The sequence below is a fragment of the Callorhinus ursinus genome, unplaced genomic scaffold (assembly GCF_003265705.2).
Source record: "Callorhinus ursinus isolate GAN/ISIS: 27379988/994484 unplaced genomic scaffold, GSC_fseal_2.0 scaffold32, whole genome shotgun sequence".
In the NCBI taxonomy this organism is placed as follows: Eukaryota; Metazoa; Chordata; class Mammalia; order Carnivora; family Otariidae; genus Callorhinus; species Callorhinus ursinus.
In genome coordinates, this window is record NW_027397094.1 from 16,725,044 (window position 1) to 16,742,197 (window position 17,154).

The window sequence follows — 17,154 nt, forward strand, 5'->3', positions numbered from 1 at the left end:
ATGACCCGACCCGGACCAGGGTTCCGACAGAACCACTCCCTGTTCATTGAGCTCTGATGGACACGCAGTGGTATCACGCCAGTTCCCAGATGCGAAAATGGAAGGAGAGAATTTACTCATGGTCACATGGCTAGGAAAGGTGGGGTGGACTGGGAATCTCTACCCAGGGCTTCTGGAAGTCAGTCTCACCACACTTTCTACTCCAGAAAGACAGCCTTTGCCAGCCTAAACTTTATTTGGTGATGAGCTGGACATAGACCAAGGAAAGCATGAGACCTTGACTGAATTCCCAAGAAATATTCGTTGGTAAAAGTGGAGTCTAGGTATCCATAGCTCAGTAAGACTTAGATTTTGTTTCTTTCACAATTTTTTAAAGATTGAATAGAAGAACCAAAGGGTTTTTTTTTTTTTGGTAAAATTTATTTTTATTTGTTATCATATGTTATATTTTCCCCAGATAAGTATATTGTTGTAGCCCTAGTTCCCTTATTTCTCTGGGGAATGCAGAGGGAAGGTTATAATAAATTTATTTTATTTTTAAAGAGATTTTATTTATTTACTTGAGAAAGAGAGAGCACAAGTGGGAGGAGGGGCAGAGGGAGAAGCAGACTCCCCGCTGAGTAGGGAGCCTGATGCAGGACTTGATCCCAGGACCCTGGGTTCATAACCTGAGCCGAAGGTAGACATGCAACTGACTGAGCCACCCAGGTGTCCCGATATAATAAATATATTTTACTCAATGAAGGCACCATGGCATAAAAATGAAGATTTTCCTGAGATTATATAGTAAATAATGAAATAGTTTAAGATTCAGATCTCCATATTTTCAGTCTAGAACATTATACATGAACTTTTCTGTTGCCTTATTGTATATTAGAAATATTCAAATAAAATGATGATTGATGGAGAAACATCACTTTTGTGTCTTTGCCAATTTAGAAAATTGTACTAATCGGGTGCTGGCCTATTGGAGAAATTTATATACTATTCGTATACTTCTGAGACATAGAGGACTGAGAACAAGCCCAGATTTGGGGATGACAGAGGTGTTAGGAAGGAAACAGTGTTACGTGAGAGCATCAGTAAATGACAGCAGTTGCCCTAGTGAAGGTCAGAGATAAGTTTCTTCCTAATTCTCATCTCTAATATTATATCTCGACATGAAATTTGCTTGTATCTTTAATGTGTTTTTAATGTAAAAATAACATGCTCATATTTTTAATATAAGAATAACATGCAGATTTTAAAGAGAACTTACCTAGACTTGCTAAGGTGTAGGTGTGTGGGCTTAAGGGGTTCTGATTGACACTGACTCGGCCCTTTGCTGTCCCCACACTGCCACTGGTCAGCATCATTCTGCATGCTGGTGTCCATCCACATCCTCATCCCTCGAAATTCATTGATTCGGTATTTAAATAGGTTAAATTTAGAAAATGTCCTACCATCAGTGGAACTGGTGATATGTAGCCAGGTCTAAGGGGCTGTTGATGGGCCGGTAGACTTGATTGAGTTAAATAATTATAACTTATTTAAACCAGCAGATCTTTTGTAGAGAAGCGAGGTTCATACTTATTTCTCAATACGTAGTTAACATCATTACTAAATTAGCTTTTTCAGAAAAACTGTTCAACCTGGTTTTGAGTAACAGTGTATCTCATACTGAGCTAATGCCTTTTCAAGGACATTAAGAATGCTGAGCTTGCTCTGTTCGAACTGAGCCGAGTAATTACCTTGGAACCAGATCGTCCAGAGGTATTTGAACAGCGAGCAGAAGTGAGTGTGGTTTTCTTTCTCCCTCTGTCATTACTGGACTTTTTTTTTTCCTATTATCTCATTACTTGTAAATTTTAAAGCTCCCTGATACCTATTGTGTTTTCCTCCATAGGTACTGAATGCCTTTAAACATGGTTGAAATTACTAGAAAACTGTGATGGGCTGAGTGATACTCCTGATTTAACATTTAATAGTAATATTTAGTATTAAAATATGTGGTTATGACACGTACTGCTGTCAGTGTTCATTAAAAAATATATCACACATCATGTTTACTGTATATATTACATACTTTAGCAAAACTCTATGACAATATGGTCAAAATGAAATTTATAACCATTAAAAGTGTGTGTGTGTGTGTGTGTGTGTACACTTATATATTTGTGAGATGTACTTATCTACATAGAGACGTAGATCATGTAAGGATGACCACAACCAGTCCTTGGAGGAACTTAGGACTTGTGGAGACAGAGGTAACGTGGTGAAAATCCCAGGTAATATTCGTCAGGAGACACTAAGAGGAGGTGCTTCTTGAGGAACAGAAAGGCGTGCCTGTGGGGGCTCTGGGGGAGGCTGGCAGGGGCAGGTGTGGGCGTGTCTGCGGAGGCCTCGCGGAACAGGTGCCGCTACAGCCAGTCGGAGCCCACGTCTTGGGGGACAAGGTGGAGAATGGTGTGTGGAGACGCATTCCTCTTAATGTTTTTAAATGAAACGTGTTCATCTTATCGTTTGCATAATATAATAGTAAACTACCCAGGTTTCATTTTACTGTTCATTTAACCATATTAAATGCTTTGGAATTTGTTAATGTATTCAATCTGGAGAAAACTTTTAATCATCTGACATAATGGGATTTCATAGTTCAACTAAAGGAAAATGACTTTCCCCCCCCTTTTTGGGGGGAGAAAACTTAGAAGTAAAGAAAACACTAAATGTTTTAGTAATTTAAAAACTGTATTTGTGGTGTTTGTATTCTCAAAATTATAGTCTCTAAGGTTATAGTTCAGTTTCTTAAAGGGAATTTTATGTTTTATTGGGAATTTGGGTTTCTGAATAAAAATTTTTCTCGATTAATGATACAGTTCATTATCACTTGTCTATTTTGGATTGCAACCATAAGGGTTAAGTGACTGCAAGTTGTTTGTTACTGCACGAGAACCTTGTTGGTATTTAGGGTGAGCGTTTGGTGGCCAATTTGGTGATATCTGCTCTGGGGAGGGGTGCTGATGCTTTTTCCCTCCATTACTCTGATGTTAAAATGTTATGTTAAAGCAAGAACTTAAGTGTACATAGAAAGATTTAGCAGCTTTAGAAGATTTGTGTATCTAATAAAAAGCTAGTGGTGTACCCAAAAATGATATTGGTAATCCAAAGAGTAATTTTTGATGATCTTAAATATATACATATACATATATATATGTATATATATATATAATATTCCCCTTTTCTGGCCCTGTTGGGCAGTAATATCACTGCAAACTGATTTTTCCAGCTTATTATAGCATATCATTTATATATGTCAGAAATTATTTAATGAGAGATCTTTCTCTTTCATACTTGCTGAAATAGCCTATATTTAATGAACACAATTTAACCTTTTTTAGTTACTCAGGTAATTATTATTGCGCTGGGGTGTGATGATTCAATTATGTACCTAGGGGTTAATAAACTAGGTAGGGGTGTTCTTCCTTCCAAAATATAACCCCAGACTGCTATGCATTTTGAATTCTCAGGTATATATTCCTTAATTCATTTCTTTCCTTTTTCTGAGCTGCCATTCTTGCCACTGGTGATGTGCCTGCCTGAATCCTCTCTCTTTTGCTGGTTTTAAGTTCCTGCAGAATAGGAAACCACATAGTAAAACCTGATGGAAATGACCTATATCATGAGAACAAAATTAACCCTAATTTCAGGACATTTGCTCAGGGTGAAATGCTTGAGCTTGATTGCATGAGGACTGATACCCGTTTTGGATTTTCTTATGTCTTTTTGGTGTACTTTTGCATTCTGAACTGTCTTCTGTGTTGTCATTTTCACCTGCACAAGCTCATTGCTGGATCACAAGGGCTTTCCAAACAAGCTTGCAGACATAGGTTCTTCTGCTCTGTAGATCGTGACTGATGAGCTGAGAGTTAACACAAAGGGGCTCATGAGACACCTGGAATCTTAGAGATTGTCAGCCAGCACTTACTACCACAGAGGACATAGCTAAAGACCACGGAGGACTCTAATCTGTGTCCAACAATTTCTCTATTTCTAATGGTTCAAAGTTATCTTTCAGATTAACTTTGAAATACTAAATTTTGTTTTGAAAGAGGTTGAAAAAAAAATGGTCCCATTTCAAGAAAAGCAACATCTGTTGTAACTCAGAACGTGAAACCGTGACAAAGCAATTGATGTGGTTATAGTTCATCAGCGTCCCCCTCAGCTAGACAAAGACTAGCGGTCCCTTGGCCTGTTGACTTTGACCCTCACTATGTAGTATATGGGGTCAGGGATCCTTGTCCACCAAGAAAGTAATCTTGTGAGTGGAGTGCGGTAAAGTAGAATTGAAAAGTCAAAAACGTTGGCAGTTTTGGGGTTGATCACTGGAAGATTTCTACCCTAATTACATTTTTGGGTTTATAGATTCTGTCCCCTCTGGGACGAATTAATGAAGCAGTGAACGATCTCACCAAAGCTATCCAGCTTCAGCCCTCAGCACGGCTGTACAGACACCGGGGGACCCTGTACTTCATATCAGAGGTGAGTTGTTTTTGCCTGGACACATTCCCTTTTGTTCACTTTTCCGTTTACTTTGGAAAGCAACTATTTGATAGATTTGGTTTGGGGGCTGTATAATAATATGTTTGTGATAAAAGACAGTTAAAAAAGCACTTCCTTTAGCTGAAATTGAACCCAGTAGAGAAATGTTAAGTACCAAGAGCACATTTTCTTGCTTGAGCTGTCAGCAGTAACTAATTCTAGACTAGGGGGAAAAAAAGAGAGAGAAGAGAAATTTGGTTCACTGACTATACCTCAGCTTTTTCTGCAAATGTCGGCATAGGGAAATGGGTGTGCATGTTATCGATGTGATTATTGAACTGATAATCACACCCAAGAGCCAGAACTAGAACTAACATGGTTTCCCAAACTGTAGCTTCTCTGTGTAAGTGACCCGGATCCGGCAAGGTTATCGTTTATCATCATAATGATATTTATGGTTGCCACAGTTATTTTTGTGGGTTTACGTCATTTTAGTAACAATTTTCTGTTGCCAAAGAAAATAGGTTTGAAAAAGTCTCAGCATAACATATTTTAAGGTTGACCTATGGCATAATTATTTGACAAGTATTCAGTGTAATAAGATGATAGTACCAGAAAATAATTTGTCAAGTTTCTCTAACAGATTGTAACCGTAATACTATTTTTTACAAATAATCTTTTTGTAGTTGAGACAGTCTATTTAAATTAAACCTTTGGGGGTTTTTCCCATCAGTTTCCTAAGAAAATCATCTTTCAACAAAACAGGGTAAGAATTCAGCTGATATTTATAGATATGAGATGTTCCCTTTAAAGCCAAAAAGGACACAGAATGAATTGGGCTGTTTTTTTTTCCTCGACCAGTCAAAAGTAAGAAATGTCTGAATGTCTAATGAATACTACTTTTTTCCCCCTGCTCTCCTTTTTGTAGGACTATGCAACAGCCCACGAAGACTTTCAGCAGTCCTTAGAACTGAACAAAAACCAACCTATAGCCATGCTATACAAAGGTCTAACTTTCTTTCACAGAGGACTTTTGAAGGTGAAAGTGTTGTGTACTGTGTATACAGTATCATGATTCTGCTTTTCTCTCACGGGTGGGAGGACCTTAGTGGGGTATCGTTTGGCGTGTTTTAAAACGACATCTCACGTGTCCATCTAATCGGTTTATTTTAGGAAGGAGTTGGAGTCAACATACTGATTGAGTTCCTACTATGTGGGAGGTACTTGGAGGAAGGCGCAGGTGGAGAAAGGATAAAGGCTTAGTGAGAGGGAGAAAGAATTCTTCACACTTGACACTGAGAAAAGATAGAGTTTACAAAGTTTTCTTCCACCTATAATTTATCATATGGTAAACACACTAAAAGAAAGTAACATGAACAAAGTGCTTTGGCAACCGAGATAAGAAAGATTCACTTAAACTGCGGCATTAGAGAAGGTTCTAGAGAGCAAGTGGATCTTGTCCTGGGCCTTGCAGGTGGAGTGGCTTGGGGGCAGCAAGCTACTTCAGGCAGAGGAAAAGCATGAGCACTGGCATAGAACATGGAGATACAACCAGCTTGTGGTGTAGCAAATAGTCGGGTTTGAGCGTAAGGGAGATGAGGTGGCAAATGGGCCGAGGGGAGGCCCTGAAATGTCTAGAGTGCTATGCTGAGCATCTTGACATTAATTTGTAGGCCCAGAGGAGCTGCAAACTCTAGATCTGGGGGAAAGTGTGTCACTGAGAGCCAATCTGCCATGTCGGAAGAGGATTCTGACACGCCAGTGACTGGGGAGGTTAGGGGCAGAGGGCCACGGGGAGATGTTGGCAGCGTCCCCGGGGTCAGAGCTGGAGACCTGATCGGGCCTTTGGGGGCTGCAGGAGCAGGCCTGGAGACAGCTCTCCGACAGGCACGTTGCTGCTGCCGCTTGGGCACCGCTATTACTGGGGAAGGAGTTGAAGGAAACAGGAAAGATGTTGTCCAAGCCGACTGACATGTGGGGTGGCAATGTCACCTCCAGCCTGTCCCTGCCTCCCGCCCTTGGTCCAGCCCCGAGTGTGCTCGGGACCTATTGTGCAGCAACCTTGCTGTGGGGCAGACACCCAGCTGGGAGCCGAGAGTGGAACTCTGGTCCTCACGGTGGCGTCCTCGGTGCCCATGGCCCGCACAGGGTAGGCGCTCTAGTGCAGGACCCATTCCCGTCTGGTTGAAAACCGGCTGGCCTGAGAGTCAGCCTCTGTGGGGTGGAAAACACCTCATGCTGACTCAGGGGTCAAGAGAGTCTTCCCAGACAGGTTGTTCTTCTCCTGAACTTTGAAAGCTGTGAAGAATTTCAATAGCGCATGGCAGGGAAGGGTACTCTGGATGAAAGAACATCCATTTTATTGTGGAAAGTAGTTACGAGGATTGTGCACACACTCTTGGAGTGTAGGGACAGTTTAACTTCAAAAAGGCCTCTGTTGTAAATCCTCAGTGTTATGCGCAGTGCCTGTCACTAAGTACTAGGGGAATAAATGAATTTCCGGGACAGAGCCTTGGATTTGGACTCAGAAGGCCTTGGCTTGAGCTTCCGCTCTGAATCCTGCGAACTCGACCACCAGCCAAGTGACTTAAGCTTTTCAGCCCCTCCTTCTCCATCTGTCACGTAGAGATTAGTCTGCTCCCCGCCTCTTGAAGGGGTTGCAAGGATTCAACAAAATAATGTGTATGAAGGAGCTGTGAGCACGGATCAGGTCTCAGTTATTACAGATTTGGTTACATGTGAACATTTCATTTATTCTCAGTTTGCTGGACTCTAAAAAGATAACTCCCATCCACTAAAACCCAACCCAGAGGGAACTGCAGCTTTCCTTTCATACTGTCCTTCCTGCGAGTATGTGGAGGGTGCTGCGCACAGAGACTCTTCCCGCCCTCCCTGGGGTTTAGACCGGCAGCCGCAGGCATGGAGAGCGGGTATTTAGAATGTGCCTTGAGCAACTGCAGATGGGCTTTTCCATCGCATCTCGGCCTTCTGGCTAAGGTCAAGTGCAGCTTATTTTGTATCTGCCCCCTCTTCCTCTCACCTTCTCTCAGTCGCCTTAAATTAGAAAATTCAGAATCACAATACTAGATTCGAAGTCTATGCCTTGAATATCTCATGGAGGAGAACAAGATTTGAAATGCAAAAAAAAAAAAAAAATACCAACAACCAGTACTGAGAGGTTAAAAAAATACTTTTTAAAGTAAACAAATGCAAACAGAGGCTTTCACCGTGGGTTCTAAAGCAGGGTTTAGGAATGTGGGCAGGGAGGGCTCTTTGTGTTACTTTGAAATGAGAATTTTTCAGAAAAGAGCTGTAGCAGAGATGCTAACTACACATTGGACAAGGGCTGAGATTCGGTTTGGTTTATTCCAAATCCATGGGATGAGAACCTAGACATAGTACTTCCGTCCCACAAGCAGTAGAAGCCCCTCAGTGAACCAACCAGTCTTGCCAAACTATTTGGTGCTTTCTCCTCTTCACTGTGCTCATAAACACAGCATCAATGTGTGTAATAGCTGGGAACTTTTTCTTTGCATTTTTATAGATCTGCTGCCCGAGGAGGTCAGAGTGTTTACGTATTGTCTCATTCACCCCAGCGGCATCCCCATGAAGTATAGAAGGAGCAGAGGGTGTCCCAGTTACACAGATTGGAAAACTGAGTCAGTGGTGACATGCCTTCATTAAATTAATGAACTTAGTTTAGATATCTTTATTTCTCTTGTTAACTGTAGAGACAATGTATTAAATGGACCAATGAACTGGAGCTATGTTTATATTCTAAAGCTGGTCTCTTCAGGTCAAATGCAATTTAGAAATTAATTAAGTGGGTGGTGTGCTTATTTACTTTACGATGTAATACATTAGAAATTACTTAGGCAATATTACGTGACAAATGTCGCAACTGTCCAATCTGGTAGATATAGCAGACATTTTGGATTTCCCTAGGGAAAACACAGTGAAAATTTTTATCTGTGATGTAAGGGTATTTCAAGAATTGTATATCCCGAGCACATATTTTTTGATCAGCCTTCACTTTGAGAGTTCCCTGAGACCGTTCTCTTCGTTATAATGAACGAGAGAAGTGCAAGGGATGGCTGCCCACCACTAGCCAGGACGATGGTGGCATAAAGGTGGTGATGGTCCCACTTGCTATGAGGACAAACTCACAGCCAGTTCATGTGCTCAGAGATTGATTCATTCGAACGTAGTGTCTTTGTTCCCAGTGGCTTCAGATCTTGATTCTACTATGTCCCCTCTTTGGCAGAATGAGGTAGAGAGCTGTGCAGTGATTAGACAGGAACCCCGAAACCAAAGACTCTTAAAAGCTGAAGAGAAATCAGACTTTGAAGAACTGTGGCGTCCCAGCATGCTGTAAGTGCAGTGGGCAGCAGATGTCTCCCGGGCATCTCCCCTAGACGTCCACAAACACCCCAGACTCACCACGCCCCAGCTGGACCCCTGACCTCCTCCCACCCCCGCCCCACCCCACCCCACCCTGCAGCTGTCTCCCCTACTTCCTTATGTTGGTTCACGCTCTCACCTTCTACCCAGGCTCTTCAGCTTCGAAGCTTCCTTCCCTCCCTTCTCCCTCATCCCCCATATTCACGGCCAGCAGATTCTTTGTTGGCCTTTAAGAATATCTCCTGAGTTTGACCCTCCTTTTCTGTCCTCAGAGACACTGTCTCAGTTTGAGTTTCCATTATGTCTTGCCTGGACCTCTGCAGCCACCTCCTCGTTGGGCTCTCCTCCCTCCCCTGTCCAGCCCGGCTCCTCTGTTGTGGCCCGTGGCAATCATCTCGAAAGAGTCGGTTTTGTGAGGTCCCACACCTGCTCACAGCCCCCAGCCCTCACTGCTGGCAGGGTGATGGCTGGACTGCGGAGCATGGCAGAGGCCCTTCCGCTTCTGGCCAAGCTCCCCACACCAGCCTGGTCCCTGTCTTTTCCCTCTCCCCCGCTTCCCCCCGTGCACCTGCACTCCTGCCGCCCCGCCTCCCCCACCGGTGCTGAGCACCCTGTCGCTGTGCACCGGCATTCCCCCCTGTCCACAATGCTCTCCTTCTTTGCCAAACTCCTCATTCTCCCAGACCCAGCTCAGTTGCCACTTCCTCCATGAAGCCTCTCCTGGTGTCCCAGGCTCAGTTAGTTCTTCCTTTCTCTTTATTCCCTAGACTTTTACTTGTATCTCTATCGTAGCTCTTAGTTTATATTCTAATAACCTGGTTAAGTAATTGGCTTTCTAACTAGACTGAGTTCTTCAAGGACAGAGAGAATGACTTGCTTGTCTTTGTGTCCCCTGCCCCTCACACTGCCCCTGGCACATAGTAGGCGCTCAATACATGTTTGTTGGATTAAAAATATAGTTGTAGTACTCCCAAAAGATCAAGACTATACCAGGGCCAGAAGCCTAATGAGGAGTAGTCTTCAACATTTCTGAAGTGTTAAAATTTATCCATTCTCATCCTTCTACCAAACAGATTGTGGGACTCCTTAAAGAGCAGGTGGTTGTCCCCATTGTTGCCTTAGAAGAGTTTGAAAGCCAGCCCCTCTGACCCTGCTGCCCCCTACAGAGGAAGTCAAGAAGCAGGGAATGCGGTGATTTTCTGAAAAGAATTTGGATTATGTGCCTACAAAATCATTAAATATTTATTGAGTGCCTACCATGTGCAAGACATATGACATCTTTAGTAGTTTTTTTGCTATGAATTATCTAATTAGGTGTGAAATACACAGACATTTTGGTCTTTCTCATTAAAGCCATTAGAGATCATGATACTTTGTAGCCGCTAACTTAAGTAAGACATGTCTTTTCCTCGGGAAATGTGTGAAATGTCTTCATAATTTTTTATCACAGTAAATAGTCAAGTCATAATGGAAAGTACATTGAATACAGTTTAAGATGGGAATGTTTATTGTGAAGCAGAATGGTACATTTTATTAACAGTTTCCAGAGGATTCCACAGTGGCCAGGTGCGCTGTGTGTTCCCTAAGGACTCCTCACCTGTGCCCCCTTCTCCGATGCCGGCAGAAGCTATGCCCCAAACGCCCCCAACTCAAGGTTTCTGTTTTATTTTGTTTTGCTGTTTCTTTTTCCTGTAGATCATGGGAATCCTTCTGATTCCCAGTCAGTCTGGGAGCCCTGTTGCTTTTTTTATGGACAACGTCACGCTGGGCTTGCTTTTTTGTCTCTTGAGTGGTTCAGTTTAAGGGCTGCTGGTTATGGTCATTTAAGATTATACTTCGCACAGCTAGTAAGCTGACTTTTATTCTGCAAGACCTTTATTAATTAAAGAAATGATGTTGACACGAAGCTGATATCGTTAGTAATCAAAGCCCTAATGAAATAGGTAGTGAGAAGCCGTTTTCCCATTCTGAAAGGGAGACACTTTTACGGCTCTGTTATTATTCATAGCAGTGCATTTGTTTACTGTTGAAATTAAATCCTCCTGACTCATAGTTTGTCATACTCTCTACCTCTCTTTTTTTTAAGTCCTCATATTCAAAAAAATCACTCCGAGACATGTGTAATATATTTTTAAGTCCTTTAGTGATTTAAGTGAAACTCTATTTTAACAGTTATGCAAATGACATAATTTTCTATATACTTTTTTCAGGAAGCTATTGAATCCTTCAAAGAAGCCTTGAAGCAAAAAGTTGATTTTATTGATGCGTATAAAAGTCTGGGACAGGCCTATAGGTAAGAAGAACAATAGTAATCGGGGTAGGAGGGAGGGCGTACAGTGGGGAGACGAGAGCCTCACATAGTAGTGTTATTTTAAAAGAAACTGCATTCCTTAACCAAAAGAGATTGTCATTCTAAATCACATAGGCATTTATAAGCTTGTTGAGACCTTCTCTGGAATATAGAAAGAACCATGTGTCAGATGATATCATGATATGTATTATTACCTCTTTATTACAGCTTTGCTTCATAGAGGTCTCGAAAATGTTAGTTCTTCAAGGGTTATTGTTTTGAATAGTGGCATTATACGCTGTTGAGTCATAGATACTGGTGCTTTTCTAGGTGATAAGTAAGGTTAATTCCCACATCGTTGTGATTGTTTGAAGATTCCTAGATTAAAGGGATGGAAAATTATGCCGCATCCCTATCATCAGTATGATTGATTATGATATAGTTATTATGCATCTGTATCAGGAGTGAGAAGTTGTGCCTAGACTCTGATGTCCTGACTTCATGTGTCACCCCGACCAGTAGTAGAGCTTACTCTGACTTTGGGCTTTCAACAATTTTTACACTCTGACCCGAAAAGGAGATTGCATGGCGTGAAAGAAGGGGCTCAGTGTTCAGGAGTCAGGAGATTTGGTTCTAGTTCTAGATTGCCCATTTCATACTTGTGTGTCCTTAATTCAAGAGGTTATTTATCTGATGGTGGTAGTTGGAGACGCTCTCTTACACTAACTTGAAGAAAGCGTCTTCGAGTTCGTCTTGGGTTTAAATGATGACCTTTATCCTTGCTGTCCCACAGAATTGTTGGGGACATACATTGAAAACAGATTTGAAAGCACCCAGAGTAATTAGTAAAGTGCTATAGAAATATAAGCGAGTGTTATATTATATAAAAATATTCATTATTTACAGAAAATTGACACATGGGACATTTTGAAGGTGCTTTTATTATTTGTAAAAATGTAATATGTAAAAGAAGGCTGGCAATAATCATTTCCATTCTGAAATGATCACAACTCTAAAACACACTTTTTAAAAAAATTTTTAAATTATGAAATGATTTACCAGATTTTAAGTGAAGTACCTTCTGTGACAGGAATATACAATTTTAAGCCTCTGAATTTGATTCAGAATGATGACCCTGTGTATGATTGTAATCTACATAGTTGTTTTTTTGTTTTTTTCCAAAGAAGAAGCATGGTTTTATCTAAATACTAAAAATTACAGTTTTTTAACGGGTGGGAGCTCATGAATGGGGGAAAAGGATTTGAATAAGCACTTGCCTTTGGAAATCAATACATTCATTTTCCCCAAAGACTTTCAAGGGCTTTGTGGTTATCCTCTAATCTGGTAAAATTTAGGAAAAATAAGTGGGATGTAGCTGACCTCTAGAATGGTAAAATAGAGAAGAACATCCGCAGCAAGGTATCTGATTCACACATGGGACTGTAATCCTGAGGCTAACTTACTCTGTGTGTCCACTGAAATGTTCTGCACTGTGCTCATAACTGTTGTTAAATACCTAGAGAACTGGGCAATTTCGAAGCTGCCACCGAGAGCTTTCAGAAGGCACTGTTGCTCAACCAAAATCATGTGCAGACCCTGCAGCTTCGGGGAACGATGCTTTATCACCATGGCAGCCTGCAGGAAGCCCTGAAAAACTTCAAGGTGGGCATCCCTAAGTGAGAAACGCCGGAACAGCTCTCAGATTGTTCTTCAGTGACTTTGAGTGGGATGAATAGGGAGGAGGGCCAGGAATAGTGTTTACACCTTAACAAAAAGAAAGAAAACCATTGCCATGTCTTAAAGACTACTTTACAGAGCATGTATTTGGTGTGATTTAGCCTGGAGGAAAAACATTTCCAACTCCAGACTGAAGAATAAAGCACTTAAAACTCATCCGCGACTGTACTGATAGTAATACAGCATTTTCTCCTTCCGCGCGTCAGCGGTGTCTGCAGCTCGAGCCCTATAATGAGGTGTGCCAGTACATGAAAGGACTCAGCCATGTTGCCATGGGACAGTTCTATGAAGGAATAAAAGCACAGACTAAAGTCATGCTAAATGATCCTCTCCCGGGCCAGAAGGCTAGCCCAGAGTATCTGAAAGTGAAATATCTCCGAGGTAAGTCACAAAATGGCTCATTGAATTTTAATGCTCAGAGCTGCAGAAATCATATTGCTTGTCTCTCTTATGTTCCACAGGAGACAGCTGAGTCTCGAAGACACGAGGTAGCTTGATCATAGCCGCCCCCCACCCCCCGCCTTGGTTAGCGGCAGTACCTGGATTGGATAGGGCCCCTGTCTTCTATTTTTTTTTTTAATATTTTTTATAAGGGGCGCCTGGGTGGCTCAGATGGTTAAGCGTCTGCTTTCGGCTCAGGTCATGATCCCAGGGTCCTGGGATCAAGCCCCTCATCGGGCTCCCTGCTAGGCGGGGAGCCTGCTTCTCCCTCTGCCTCTCTCTCTCTCTCTCTGACTCTCATGAATAAATAAATAAAACATTTAAAAAATAAATCTTTTTTATAAGATTTTATTTTTTTATCAGAGAGAGAGCGAGCGAGCAGGAGCAGGGGGAGTGGCAGGCAGAGGGAGAAGCAGGCTCACTGCTGAGCAAGGAACCTGATGTGGGACTCGATCCCAGGGCCCTGGGATCATGACCTGAGCTGGAGGCAGACACTTAACTGACAGCCACCCAGCTGTTCCTGGGCCCCTGTCTTCTAAAGACTGGTCCAGTACTTTGCCACTGCCTACATATTTTTTCTTTTTTAAGTTAAAAATATTTTACTCAAGTCTGAAAAACCTATTTTGAGCTGCAAGTGACAGTCATCTGGGTATCGATGTGTCTTCATCACATCTCGTCTAGAGACCTAGGAGTCAGAGGAAAGTAACAGTTCTGAGGTTTTTACTGTTAAATGTAAACTTGGTATCTTTGATCTGTGTCATTCCTTCATTTCACAATTCTCACATACTTTGGAGACATTCAGTTGGGATGAGGAAGAAAGCCAATCTTTAAGCTATCTTTGGTTTGTCAGAGTCTCACTTTTTTCTCTGCCATACGTAATGGCATTTTTTGGTTGTTTTTTTGTTTTGTTTTGTTTCAAATCAATTTTTTAATCGAAGTACAATTAACATTCAGTGTTATATTTGATTCAGGCACACAATATAATGACTCAAGAATTCTGTACATTCTCAGTGCTCATCACGGTAACATTTTTATTGTTCACACAGAGCACAAACCTTTACTTCCCCTTCTGCTCTTTCCTTTGTCATCATTAACCCTCTCACACCAGTACTGTCCAACTGTAAAAAATACGAGCCCTGGAGTTGTAAGTTTGTAGTAGCCACGAGAAAAGTAAGAATAATCATGTGGAATTAATTTTAATAATACATTTGATTTGATTTGACATATGCATGATATCAGTTCAACATGTAATTAATATGAAAACACTTCATTAATATCATTAGGTATCTTACATTATTTTTTTGTACCAAGTCTTTGAAATTGGATGTGTATTTTATACTTATAGTACATCTTTATACTTACATCTCAATTAGGATGTTAAATTTTCATTGGACAGTCTTAATTTGAATTCTTGTTTCATAAAATTTAAAATTGAAAGAGTAGATTCATATATGTGCGTTATTCCAAACATTCTGAAGTTTTCTAATAATTGGCTCAAATATCAATTTTTACATTTAGATTAATTAGATTAAAATTTAAAATACAATTTCTCCATCACTCTGGCCACATTTTATACTTTTATTTTTCTTTTTTGAGAGAGAGAGTTGTGTGCACAAGCGTGAGCAGTGAGGGCGGGAGAAGAGGGAGAGGGAGAGAAAGAATCTCAAGCAGGCTCCATGCCCAGCATGGAACCCAACACGGGGCTCAGTCTCACGACCCTGAGATCATGACCTAAGCCAAAACCAGGAGTTGGATGCTTAACCGACTGAGCCACCCAGACACCCCCCACACGGGCCATGTTTTAAGTGTTCACTAGCCAGGTGGCTAGGGGCTGCCTACTGGACAGCATTGCTCCTCACTCTAAATTATGATTTCCTCTTGTTTCCTGGTTTAGTAGAACATGTGAGCTGTAGACTGAAGGAGGGGCACTCCATATTCTGGTATTTTTCTGCACTGCTTCTATAGCGATAAGCAGCAGTTAGTTGATGAAATCATATACATAGTTGATTCATATCAGTTGACAGAGAACCAGGCTCTGTCTGACACTGAACTTGGATTCTCAGATTCTGCAACCAAAAAGTGAGATCTTTGGTGCTGTTCATGGAAAAATGATGAAAACTTAGCTAAAGTGGACCCGGATTGACTGGCTTATGTTCGATCTTGGTATTTTGAGTTACCCTGTATCATATAATAATAATAACTTACTACAATTTGGAGTCTCCATTTAGAATTCTTAGAGTTCTTGGAATTCTTGGAATTAATGCTTTGTTACAAAGTATTTGTATGGCAACCAGCAATAAAAAAGATTTCTTCAGCAATATTTGGGTGTGTCAGATCTCGTCTCCTATCTGCAGAGTATTCTCGATATCTTCACGCACACCTTGATACTCCTCTTACGGAATATAACATTGATGTGGATCTGCCTGGAAGCTTTAAAGACCACTGGGCTAAAAATCTACCTTTCCTCATAGAAGACTATGAAGAGCAGCCAGGGTTGCAACCCCACATAAAGTAAGTGCTTTAAATGAAAACAACCTTTCTTGCTTTTTCAGGCTGAGCTATAAGCTCATCCTGATAATGCTTGCTCAGTAAATGGCTTCCTATCCGTGTTTCTCAGGAATTTATTTTTGGATTTGGTATGTCTGCAGATATTTCTTTTAGTTTGTAAGGTACACTGAAACTTACCTTTGGATATCACCTTTCCTTCTAGCCCGATCTTCCTGCTAATTTTATGCAACCTTCAAACTTTAGATGTACTTGTTGATATACATTACTATTACCATTTACTTTTAAAACAAATTACTCAAAACCAAAACTTTGAAATTACACTGCTGGCCAACTACTGTTGCATTATGACTAAAGGGCTATCTGATTACAAAACAGTTAGATCTAGGATAGAAATTCCTGGGAGTCTAGCAATGCCTTAAAAATTAAGAAAAATCTGCAAAGATCAATCCCCTCACTGTCTAAAAGAAAGAAAAGCAGGGGACAGAGTCAAACTAGAGTGGTGAATGATAGGCACATTGGAAAGGAAGAAAGTCTCCTGGAGGTGAGGGCATCTAACAGCCAGTACAGTGGAATGCCTTGAGGCATAAGCGAGATGGGTTTGCTGAGCTTTTTTAAGGAGCTAAAGTGGTTCCATATTGGAGGACCGTATTCACAGGATCTCAACAAGAGCAAATGCAGATCCTGCCTGAGAAGATAGTAGTGCCAGTTTGGGGGTCCAAGTATTCCCACAGATTAAGATCATTAGTATGAGAATCAAAAACCAAGATCACCAAAATCATATGTGAAAATCAACAGAAATAACAAACAACAGATTTAAACTCTCAAGGACTTCAGATATTGGAATTGTTGAATACACTAACTCCAAATGAAATGTTTAAAGAAACTATGAAGAAACCACAAACATGAGCAAGAAACAAGAGATTATTAAAAATGGCCAGGCAGATTAAAAATAAATTGGAAGCTTTAGGAATAGAAAATATAATCATTGAAATAAAGAATTCAGTATGTAAGCTAAACAGCAAATTAGACATAACAGAGAAAATTGCAGAAGTGGAAGATAGAGCATCAGGAATTATCTAGAATGTAGCACAGAGAATCCAGGCGTTAGAAAACATGAGAGATAGAAAATGTGGAAGATAATAAGAATGTCTGGCATATATCGAGATGAAATCTTGGGAGGAGAGGATGGAGGAGAGGCAATTTTTGAAGACCTAGTGGCTAACAATTTCCCAGAATTAAGGAAACCTAGATCTATAGAT

At 41.0% G+C, this 17,154-nt stretch overlaps 1 protein-coding gene across 6 annotated transcripts in view; it reads left to right on the forward strand.

The window, feature by feature from the left end:
- The window catches only part of TTC13 (tetratricopeptide repeat domain 13), an 89,180-nt gene that overhangs the window by 32,599 nt on the left and 39,427 nt on the right, over nucleotides 1-17,154 (forward strand). For 3 of the 6 annotated variants that reach the window (XM_025850722.2, XM_025850718.2, XM_025850719.2), the window contains exons 6-12: nucleotides 1,681-1,773; nucleotides 4,402-4,518; nucleotides 5,447-5,557; nucleotides 11,130-11,212; nucleotides 12,730-12,871; nucleotides 13,153-13,327; nucleotides 15,742-15,898. In XM_025850722.2, the coding sequence (XP_025706507.1) occupies nucleotides 1,681-1,773; nucleotides 4,402-4,518; nucleotides 5,447-5,557; nucleotides 11,130-11,212; nucleotides 12,730-12,871; nucleotides 13,153-13,327; nucleotides 15,742-15,898 (878 nt within the window). Of the gene's footprint in view, nucleotides 1-1,680; nucleotides 1,774-4,401; nucleotides 4,519-5,446; nucleotides 5,558-10,459; nucleotides 10,574-11,129; nucleotides 11,213-12,729; nucleotides 12,872-13,152; nucleotides 13,328-15,741; nucleotides 15,899-17,154 lie in introns of all 6 variants that reach the window. The other 3 variants (XM_025850720.2, XM_025850721.2, XM_073879061.1) reach the window with 2 other exon arrangements.